At 34.3% G+C, this 12,016-nt stretch overlaps 1 protein-coding gene across 2 annotated transcripts in view; it reads right to left on the bottom strand.

Moving 5' to 3' along the window:
• Positions 1 to 5,433: 5,433 nt before the first annotated feature.
• Positions 5,434 to 12,016, bottom strand: part of LOC107739439 (dnaJ homolog subfamily C member 10-like) — a 14,834-nt gene continuing 8,251 nt past the window's right edge. The window contains exons 18-24 of one of the 2 annotated variants that reach the window (XR_001639998.1): positions 10,509 to 10,642; positions 10,370 to 10,423; positions 9,920 to 10,067; positions 8,624 to 8,746; positions 8,416 to 8,526; positions 7,143 to 7,238; positions 5,434 to 5,865 (exon numbers count right to left, since the gene is read on the bottom strand). Coding sequence is in view for 1 of the 2 variants with exons in the window: in XM_016551542.1 (XP_016407028.1) it covers positions 7,227 to 7,238; positions 8,416 to 8,526; positions 8,624 to 8,746; positions 9,920 to 10,067; positions 10,370 to 10,423; positions 10,509 to 10,642 (582 nt within the window). In the remaining variant the exon portion in view is untranslated. Of the gene's footprint in view, positions 5,866 to 6,828; positions 7,239 to 8,415; positions 8,527 to 8,623; positions 8,747 to 9,919; positions 10,068 to 10,369; positions 10,424 to 10,508; positions 10,643 to 12,016 lie in introns of those variants that run through there. The other variant, XM_016551542.1, reaches the window with a different exon arrangement.

Raw genomic sequence — 12,016 nt, 5'->3', positions numbered from 1 at the left:
AAAATTATCCAAAACCTCTAATAAACAAACACACAACAAGATATGGGTTTGTATGTGTAGAACTCAGGAATTCCAAATCGTTGTAAATCTGTAGAACTTTCTGTGGAGTTCTGATTCCATGTGGCTGTTCAGATAACTGACTCTAAGCACTTTCATATGTGGCTGGAGCTCTGCTCTGTGATCAGCCTCAGTCTGATCACCCTTATTGCAGGAACATGAATAGGCCTATTGCACAACACAGCGCTGGACTATTTTGTTGAAATCAAGCCCATCGTTTCCAGTTAAGCATCAAAAGAAATCCGTGTCACCGAATCAGCAACACTTACTGTATGTTACCATTTATATCACGCACCCACAGAGGGCCGTGCACATATGCGTGAGTCTCCTCCACAGGTGTGAAGTGGTGGATGATGAAGGGTTGTCTGGACTGTGGAGATCCAGCTCAAATGCATTGCAGATGTGTGACTTAGTCTGCCTCACTGTTGCTGTTGCAGAACGTTAAAACATCTGTACAGCTCGCATTTACGGCTTCTTTTCTTTGCCCTCTGCCACAGAAAAACAACTCTGCCCTTTAATGAGGCCAAAGACAAGTGGAGGCTTCCTGAACTTCATGTGGACACTTACAGGAGGACGTCAAAACCTGAACAGCTGCTTTCTGGTGTGCAAAGACTGCTGGTTAGTCTTAAACGGTTGGTTCACGCACAGAATAACATTTTAAGACCATTTACTCACTCTCGTGTTATTTTAAACTGCTATGATTTTATTTATTCTTCAGAACACAAAGGAAACATTTGAAGAGTTGTGACAAATTGTGCTGAAGAATTGCTCTTTTTCATACAAATGCAGTGAACTTTTTTAAAGCTTTAAAATAGACACAAAAGCACCAAAACTACTACTTCAAAATGTTTTTTTTGTGTGTGCGTGTGTTCCACAGAAAAAAGACATCAGATTTGGAACAACATGAAAATAATCAAATCAAATAAAAATATAAATAAAAAATGTTATAAAATAAGAAATATTTATATAAATAATAATAATAAATATATTTGTATTAATTACATATATTTTAATATAATTTTTAAAATTATTTAATTAATTATAGAGACAGGGTTTTTTAATTAATTAATTTGTACTTTTTACATAATATATGTGTGTATACTGTGTATATTTATTATGTATATATAAATACACGCACATACAGTATATATTTTGAAAATATTCCCATGCATTTCCATGTATATATTTATATTCATATAATTTATATTACATATATATATTTTAAATGTATAAACTTAACATATTTTTCTTAAATATATACATGCATGTGTGTGTATTTATATATACATAATAAATATACACAGTACACACATTATGTAAACAAAAACTTTTATTTTGGATGCGATTAATCACAATTAATCGTTTGACAGCACTAATATATATATATATTTATTTATTTATTAAAGCCTTCTGAGCCTTAAAACCTTCTGAAGTCATCTGACAGCGAATTTAGATCAATATTCCCTGATAACCAGCTGGCAGATGTCATTTGAGGTCACATATATTATACTTTTTGGGTGAACAGGTCCTTTAAACCATTGCAGTCTGCAGCAGTAGACCAGGTGAGGGGTTTAACTTCCATTTCGAAGGGATTGGTCATGGTTCCGGCAGCAGTGTTTCTCTTCACACTAGATTCCCTCTGAGCACCACATTCTCCAAGACTCCCACAATTCAACTATTATGCTTCGTCTTGCATTTTCCATATTAACTTTGTATACTAATTGATTAATTACCTGTAAGCAAACCTTTTCCTCTCAAGGGAAAAGTCAACACTAATTTGCTCAAATACCTGCCTTGAGGTTTTGAGGACTGTGTGTGCTTGCAGACGAATCTGTTATCATAAGATCTCTGCAATGATAAACAGCTGCAAGTTTTCGGATTTGCTTTCGGATGTTCTGTAAAGCCAATCACACAGGACAGACGTACTTTAGAAAACTTGATCACAAAACCCCAATTATCACATTTACATTGTCTGGACAAATAAGTGCTTTACCGGTTGGGCATCTTATTTACTTAATCATTAACACCAAAGACTTTTACACATCAAACAGGAGATTTACAAAAAAAGTTGATTGGACTTGATGGGTTTGGAGTTCTTGTTTAATTCAAAGAGCTGAAAATTCAACTTTTAACATGTTTTATTAATATTTTGGAAACATTTTTATACACATTTCATTTGGGCAAAATTTCAGTAACGAATAAGGATGCCAGCGATATTTTAAAAATCTAGTTTAAAACAGATGCACCATATTTTTTGTATTTGTACGTTGTTGTCATAGTTAAAAAAAAAAAAACATTTATACAATTTTCAACAAATTATTAATTTATTTTTTTATAGTTATTTACAGTTTTATAGTAGTCAAGTAAAATATTAATAATGAAATGTTTTCCTTACACTTTGAATACTGATTTATGAGCACATCTTAATTATGTTTTCAAGCATTCAAATGTAAAAAGAAATAAGCATCTTGACTTTTTTTTTGTTAACAACTGTTTATTGAATTTTCTTCTGGGAATAGTAATATAAAACAAACAGCAACTGTGCAAATTTAGAACCCACCGCAACCCTGGTATACTTAAAAAAAAATAAAAATAAAAAAAAATTATAATAATCATAAAATAAAAATATGTATATATAAAAAATAAATAAATAGTAAGCATCTTGACTTTTAAAATTAATAATATGATTAATTTTTCAGACTGAGGAAGCTAGCCATATTTACTTTAAAAGGACTGCATATACTACGCACTGAGCTGATTTTTTTCACTGAGCTAATTTTTTAATAATAATAAATATCTAACAAAATATTTTTAAGGAATAACAAACTACTTTCAAAGTTTGTTATTATTGTTTTTTTTTTTTAAGTTCTGAAACTGTTTGCTTTATTAAAATCTCTGTGAAGTTACACCACCTAGATATTTTTTACTTGAAACCCACTAAAATCTAAAAATAAATTTAGTTCAGACATTGATAACATTTACAGTAAAAGCTTCTCTGTATGATTTTTGAATAACATAATAGATATAATAATTATAATAATAATAAATAGTTAACAAAATATTTTTAAGGAATAAAATGTCAGGTTAGCTATTATTATTTATTTAAAATTATGAACCTGTTTGTTTTATTAAAATCTCTGTGAAGTTATATCACCTGTTTTTTTTTTTGTTGTTTTTTTTTTACTTTAAACCCCATTAAAAACATTAAAATGAATTTTAATTCAGACTTTGAAAACATATTTACAATAAAAATTTCTAAATTTCTGAATAAAATAATAGATGAAAAAAATAATAATGCCATCAACCCATCTACAAGACCTTCCCCCAGTCCGTATGTGCATCTGAATTTATAGTCATTAGGGAGCTTTATAGTCGTTTAACACGAGTTGTGCACCTGATTGAGAAAAATCATTACGGTTGTCACATGGGCTTCATAAACCCTTTCCCCCCGACTCTCTAATGTGTGTGAACGTCAACTGCAGCAAAATAAGACTACGTGAACCAAGTCAATTAAAAAAAATAAGAAAATGTATTATTTTGGTGTGATATTTAATTAAAAAAAAGTATAAAACTTTAATCAGGGTATAAATTTCAAAACACATTTTTATGATTGTCCAAAATGACGTTGGTTTTTAAATGCATATAGTGTGTTTTTTCCGTGAACTCTAGAGTTCCTCTCGTAAAAACCACATTGTGGTTACAAGGTGCTACAACGTGCTGACGCCAGAACTGGGAAAAACACTGCCAGCCGAGAGAGCCTGTCCAGCGGCCCCAGGTGGGATTTTTCCACCTCCGAATGAAAGAAAATAAACACGCAGCGATCCCGCAGGGTCGCCCAGTTCCTCAGGAATCACCAGGGCAACCGCAGCTCTGGGAACGCTGCCTCACCTGGGCAGGACATTCACACGCTTCCCATGATTCCGTTCCAATGTTCTCTAATGGTCAAAATGACCCTGAACAATTACTACTGAACCTTGCTTTAATTTGGGGTGTGCTGCTTTTTTATGGTTTTCTACGCGTTTACGCGTTACCCATGATTTCATAAGCGCTGGATGGGACCCGGCGGTTAGGGGGGTACGCTGGGGTCACTCCGCTGAGGGCTTTTCTTCCAGCGCCCGAATGAGAGAGGCCAAGGCAGTGGCGGGTGAGCCCTGTTCCAGCGCCCATGCCAGGACACACACTGCGCACTATGAAGGGAGCTCCTGACGGACTGACACGGGGAAGAAAAGGGTTTGATGTGCTGCCACAGACCCTGAACATCCTCCTAACATCTGCGCACGGGGCCACCGGGCCCTTTGAACCCTTCCTTTCTGCTCTCCCTTGCTAAAATGGAGGAAGTTTGGATGAACTTGGGACTGGAGGCGGCAATTCGGCCGCGTGGGCCCCTGTGGAGATGAAGGAACAAATAGAGAGGTGCGGGAGTTTTCAGGCTGACGATCAAAACCCAAATAAGTAGGTCTAGAGTACCTGGGCAGAAATAACCATTAGCTTTCCCATTCGTCTCAGCACAGGACCTGCTTGATGTCATCTTTGCTCATGGGAACTCATGACTACGCCAACACAAAGCTTTCTCTAGCAATCTATCCTGAGTTGTAATGTCAAAGGTAGCATACAGGGAAAAATATGAGGTCCTCAAAACCTCAAAAATAAATCAGGCACTGGCAGACCGTATTTAATATGAAAAAAAATTTATAAAAAATTTAAATAAAATACATTTTCAGCTGCCATTACTCCAGTTTTCAGTGTCACATGATACTTTAGAAAACAGTTCAATTATTATCAATTGTTGTTAGTACTCAATTATTAATGTTTTTATTATACATTTTTGTGGAAATCATATTTTTTCTAAAATTGATGAATAGGAAATTCAGAACAGCATTAATTTGAAATACATATGTCTTGTAATATTATATAGGTTTTACTGTCACTTTTGATTAACTTAATGCATCCTTGCTGAGAGTATAAAGTTCTTAAAAAAAAAAAAAAACTTTTGAAATGGTAGCGTATCACGATATCCACAAAAACTATTAAGCAGCAACAATTGTTTTCAACATTAATAATAAGAAATGTTTCTTGAGCACCAAATAAGCATATTAGAATGATATCTGAAGGAACATGTGACAAAGGCTACTGAAAATTTAGTTTTAACATACCAGGAATGAATAACATTTTAAAATATTATTTAATTTGAAAGTAGTTTTTTTTTAATTGTAAAATTATTTCACAATATTACTGTCTTTGATCAAGTAAATGCAGCCTTGGTAGGCAGAAGAGATTTCTTTCAATAACATTAAAAAATATATATTCCAAACTTTTGACCAGCAAAAAAAAATAAATAAAATAAAATAATGCTAAACCTTGACCCCTTCGTGCCGGACGTTTCATATGCAAAAAATCAATTTACATAAATCTTAAAAGGAAAATGTGCAAATAAGGGGGTAGGGAAGGCCTGTTTAATTCAAAGAGAGTGATAAAGGGTCATAAAACATTACATTCTTACTGATAACCTTATAAGTTGACCCACTTCACAACTTAAAGTAATCATTAGAACGCTGTAACAATATTTATCCTGTTTTCTCAGGAAATATTAGAAATATAGTTGATGTGTGCTTTATAGAATTGTGACAACTCAGTAGCAAAATATCAGAAAGCAGTGTTCAGCATAAACAGGAATTGTGTCATGTTTAATAGCTGTTATTTCTACAAAACAATAGTGAATATCCATGACAATGACTGCCAACATGTCACTTCACAGGCCTATGAGGACTTGAAGCCATTGATGTTAAATCATCGCCTCCTAGTGGCCACCTGGAGAACATTCACACACTTTTAATACAGAAATATCAGTAAACCAAGTTTAAAAAAAACACGTATTCTACAACGAATCTCTTAGAACAAATATACCTGCTGGAAACTAAAACCATTAAAAGAGAACAAATAAAACATAAAAACAGCAGAAAACAAATTCAACCACAGATTTCATCTATAGCCAGTGTAGTTTTATGCTTCTACAATAATTTGGTTTGATAAACTACATGATAGTTTTGGCAACTTTGACAGAACTAAAATGTCTTCTAGAAGCACATTAAGAAAAAAAATTGCAACTTGAATTACATTTTGCCAAGTAAAATACAATTCCTTTGTATTTAACCAGACCATTTAATCACAGAAATCCAATTCAAAATGGAGCAGCTGTGAGAAAATGCATCTATTGTTACAGTCTTAAATACAGTCTGTGTGAGGAAATGAAGACACTACTTGACAGTACATTCATAGATTACAGAGAATCATAAATAATTGCACTGTGGTGACCTCTTCTGCATCAGTAGCACATTTAGAGGTGTCTGTTGAGTCCTGGGGCCTGTACCATGACGGTAGATGAACAAATTCAGAGTTACAGGATTAATTTCAAGTTGACAAAACCAAACCACTCTAATCCGGCTTTAACTTGTTAAGTTAGTTTATATAGTTGGAAATATACAGCGATAGTCTCTCGAACATGTAAGGTCACGTAGTCATTTTTAAAAAGCGTTATTGATTCTACAGCTTATTTATATTGCATACGATCTGTATATATTAACATTCATTTAAAATAAATGATTTATAATAACTGTTAAACTAAAATTGCTTGTGTGTAATGGATTAATAATAATATAAATCATATAAAATAACTAAGTAATTATCATTAAAGCCAGCCAATTTTTTTTTAGTACTAGTGACCTTTAATTTGGAGCAAGAGAAACTGGGGGAGTGACTTTTTTGTGTCAGACATGTGTCACTTCTCACAGCTGATTGGTCCAATTTCAGTTTGAGATCTCTAACTCAGAACGTAACCTGCCCCGGAGCAGGTTAGCCGTGGAGTGTAAGTTACCATGGCAATGAACACCGCTAAAAGCCAAGCCACTTTCATGGTTCCTAAAACCCAGGATTGGTGCAAACTAAACTGAAACTTACCTGGCTAGCCAGCTAATCCGGCTTCATGGTACAGGCCCCTGATTCCCTCCTCTAAAGCAGTTGAGGTGAAGCTGCTCCTTTCTACAGTCCATTTGGCAGTAAACAAACTCAAACAAATCTCTCGCACTCACCAAAGTGAGTTCATGAGTGTGCGTTTTCTCCCATCACTCTCACCGCTCCACATACAGCAGCTTCTGTGGATCTCAAGATGTGTCCTATAGTTCATCCTGTAGAGATATACACCAAAAAGATGCAACAAAATGTTTTGAAGTAGGCCTGGGTGATTTTTATTTCCAATTTGGATTCTGGCTTCCGACAATTATGAAAACAAAATATTCATAAAACTGTTTCATAAGGATGCTCTCGTTTTTTTTTCCACATTAAACTCACAGCACATAAAAAGATCAAGTTTGTTGCATTTAATGTGAACCAAGCTGCTCTGAGCTGGATTTATAGTAAAGGCAGCAAACTCAATCAACATTAATAAATGTCAACTTTTTAATTGCTATTTTTCTTTTTACAAATCCACTGTTAAAGTTAAAAAACTCAAATGCAAGATATTTCCAAAGTCAACAAGTATTTAGTATATGAGACCATGATCCGCACTCACAAAAGTATTCTTCTTTTTAGCATTTATTTGAATTCGGGTAGTAGATGCTGATGATTGATAATTGTGATAAATATGGGATCGTATGTAATTCTTGTTCTAGTCAGGGGTATATTATGCAATGTATTGGTGGATGTGAAGATTTGTGTTGTATACGAATGGAAATGTCCAGTGTTTAAACGGAATATGTGTGTTTTTAGTTATTGAACATTGGCTAATGAATGATGATAATTAATGATTTAAAAAGTGGGTGGAGGAATTGAATTGCCTTGAGCCAAAACGTTTGTTTTTGTATTTTGTCCTATTGGGGATTAATGTAAAATAAACGCTAAAAAGAAGACTACTTTTGTGAGTGCAGATCACGATCTCATATACCAAGTAATTTAATAGATTGACACACCAAAATAAAATATTAAGTGACGGAAGAGCACGGTGCAAACAGCTTTGTGGCAAAGTCAAAAAGTAATCATGTTTATTGTGATTGTGACTATTGACCAAAATTTGCCGTATTTAAGCAGCCGTAAAGAAAACTGAAAAAAAAAAAGACTGAAATATCTTGCATTTTCTGAAGAATACAAAAAATGTATTATGATTTCCATATATTATATCAAACTGTTTTCAGCCATCCCTGAAAGAAATTACATTTTAAAATATAATAAAACAGAAAACATCATTTTAAATTGTAATCGTAGTACTTCACAATATTACAGTTTTTACTGTAATTTTAATAAATGCTGCCCTGGTAAGGATAAGAGAGCTCTTTCAAAAACATAAAAAATCATAACTGTCTAACTTACTTTAAGTTTGGAGGACTTTCCCTGTAATGCTAGCTGCTGGAGTCTCTGTCGGAGAATATCTGCGATGACTGTGGCGTCTCTGCTGTTAATATGCTCTCCTCCTTGATCTCGCTAAAACAGGTTGGACATAAAGGTATCGGTTAGAATAGGTACAGAAATAACTCGGAGAGCACCTGGAACAATAGGATGGCCAGCACTTGTGTCGCACCCGTGTGGTGCCCAGGTGGGGGTAGAATCGGACACTGGGGTAAGCCTTGATCCCGGCGCTCTGGCAGGTCTGGTAGTGTGCTTGACAGTCCACTTTGCCAGCTCGCACAGTTCCCTTCATCATCTGCAGGAGGAGGAACAGGTGACTGATGCTGCTAAACTAAACATGATCACAGCACCTGCACTGACTGAAGCCAGGCGAGAGCCAGTGCAAATGTACATGTGTTGCTTTTTTATTATTACAATTGCATTTTTTAAATTGCATGTTTAATAACAAATGCACAACAATTAGAGTGAAAAGCCTAACTGAATTGCCCTTTTGCTTTAGTGAAGCAGCTCTGAAGCTCATGCAAATAAAACCTGATGATCATGTTCTCCAGCATAATTTAAGAATGGTCCAATGAGAATCTTGGGCTTCAATAGAGTGCAACAGTGTTCTCGCCCAAGTTTTCAGCAGCCTTGAGTCAGAGTCACACAGTGTTCTCGCCCAAGTTTTCACCAGCCTTGAGTCAGAGTCACAATAGATTTTTTTTTGTAATTTCAACCATATACAACATGTAAATGAAACGGCATTCCTCCAAGACAGTGCTGCATAAAAACAACACCAGACTACAAGACCGAACATGACAACACAGATTAAACAAACTACTAAATTGTAAATAAAAACTAGAACTAGGAATTAAATAAGAACTAAGATAAGGATAGATAAGATTACACAGATACACCGGACTACAACAAGTGCATGCGTGCAAACTAAAAGTATTTTTCTCATTCATTTTAAGGATGTAAAGGAAGTCTTAGCTGAAGCAGCCATAAACCAAACCAACCAGCTGGGTTGAGGTACATTACAAATATTTAAATGAAGCAAAAAAGTATTTGAAAATTTGACAAAAGACAGTTTAATAACATCAAGCACTGCAATTGATAAATTCAGTTTTTTTTTTTACGTATTGATATTAGGACTGACTATTTTTTAATTTGTCAGATTTCTTTGCAGAATCATGGTTAATGAAATTCTGTTGTTTAACTTAATTATTTAAAACTAACTTTTAGTCTTCACAGTACACAGTAAAACTACTTGGCAGCATTAAAAAGAAAAGAATATATGTGATTGGCTGAAGCACTGTATGCACTCCTCTCATTGCCCCAAGCTGTTAAAAAAGCATTTGCAGCTATATTTGCATTTCCTGAAGGAAATGCCAATGCTTGCAAAGCAGCAGAAATCTTTGAGAAAAAAAGTTAGAACCATTGCAAACACCAGCTGAGATCAACTGATGTCTTCGCTAATTTGTCTTACCCTGGCAAGAACTTCAAACTCAGGGGCAAATTGCTGGCATGGGCCGCACCATGGGGCGTAGAAATCCAACACCCAGTGATCCTTCCCTCCCAAAACCTTTCTCTTAAAGTCCTCAGGTGACAGATCCACTGAGGCACGAGGCAGAGAGCTATGGACAAAAGGGTCCATGAGTTAGAGGGTACAAGATGCAAAATAGCTTTTCCTACATAGATAGCATCCTAAAGAAATGAAACCAAAAGTGACTGATTTATAATTAAAAAAAGAAAGAAAGAAAGCCACAAAAACAAAGCATTAAACAAAAAGCATTGAACTCTCTACTGAAATGAGTTGAGTCAAGTCGGTTGTGTGCTTGGTGTAAGAATCACTATTTGCATGATGCAAATACTGAAAACTACCTATAAAATAGTTCACATAGTTGGCGAATACTTCGTGAGAATTATCTCAGCTCACCTCAAGGCCCAAGTCTTGAGTGAAAAGGCATCCCGGTGCCACCCATTGTAACTCCTGTTAACAATGAGAGAGAAACACTTAACTTGTTGAACCGGTGTGTGTAATTGTGTTTGAGTTACAGAATGTACGAAACACGCACTGGTACTGGTCCCTGCTGTTGCTGTTCTGAGGAAACAGGCGGATCTCTGGGTAAGCGCGCACATTCTCGCCCTGGCAGAACGAGTGGTGTTTCTGGCAGTCGACCGTTCCCACGTTTACAATCCCACTCAGCATCTAGAACAGACACAGCAATAGGGTTGTCACGATCATGACATTTCTGCAAGTGATTAAGTGTCAAATGACTGCAATAAATTGCATAAAGTGTAAGCTTAATACAAGTACACTTTAAGAAAAAATCATTTACTCGCACAGAACTTAGAAACAGTTAAACTGAGTTTCTTTAAGGCTTTGCAAAATAAATATTGCACAGGTTAAAATGATATGGGCTGTTATGGTTATACTGCCAAAGCAACATTTCTAATTTTAGTTTAACGTCATGTACTGAAATAACTAAAAGTAAAGCTGAAATAAAAATAAATAAAAACTATATATACATACATACAAACACACAACAAAATTACTAAACCTTTCAAATTAAAATTAATAATGGTATTTCAATGACACTAAAATAATACAGAGTAATATATCAAACACTAAATAATATATCATTAAATATTTTTCTTAAACCTAAACATTAACATAAAATATTTTAATATTAAAATAAAGAAATCTACATATATTAGGTCGACTTTCTTCTCAGATTTTTTAAATCCAGTCCAATTGTAATATTTATTTACTATTATTATTATTATTATTATATGTTTTATATTGAATGTGAGCATATTATGATAGATTTTGTCCAAAGCTTAATTAAAAAGAAAATATAATTATTTAATTATATAAATATACTGTGTGTCTGTTTGTGTATGTATAATATGCTTGCTCAATTATAAAATATATACAATAACTATAATAATAATAATAACTAATATTAATTACAATATTGTTCTTAAAACTGGATTTCATTTGAATATTCAAGAATTTAACATTTAAAACTGATTAAACTTTGTATGAATTATGATCTTTTGATGATAATTATAAGCTTTTTTCATTGCACTTTGTTTCATACACAGTTCCTCAAATGTAATTTGATTCATGGCATCTCTAGTGATTGCATTACATTTTGGCAAAATGTCTTAAGAATTGTCATTACAAATTAAAGTGCACAATGGCCTTAGTTACCACAAATGATTAAATCAAACTTTTGTCGACAGCCGCTTATGTAATAAGGACGATTACATTGAGATCTATTACAACGCAAAAAAATGGTAATAACAAGGAAAAAGGTAATGATTTAAAGGGGTCATATGATGCAATTTCAAATTTTCCTTTCTCTTTGGAGTGTTACAAGCTGTTCGTGCATAGATAAGATCCCTAAAGTTACAAAGACTAAAGTCTCAAACCCAAAGAGATATTCTTTATAAAAGTTAAGACTTGTCCACGCCCTCCTAAAACACCTCGTTTAAACACGCCCCCACATGTCTACGTCACTGTGTGGGAAGATTTGCATAACCCCGCCCAAAAGTTCGCGCAAAGAAAGAAGGCGTA

This window comes from Sinocyclocheilus rhinocerous, unplaced genomic scaffold, assembly GCF_001515625.1.
Source record: "Sinocyclocheilus rhinocerous isolate Xijiao unplaced genomic scaffold, SAMN03320098_v1.1 scaffold2751, whole genome shotgun sequence".
Classification (NCBI taxonomy): Eukaryota; Metazoa; Chordata; class Actinopteri; order Cypriniformes; family Cyprinidae; genus Sinocyclocheilus; species Sinocyclocheilus rhinocerous.
This window is presented reverse-complemented; position numbering and strand designations above follow the sequence as displayed.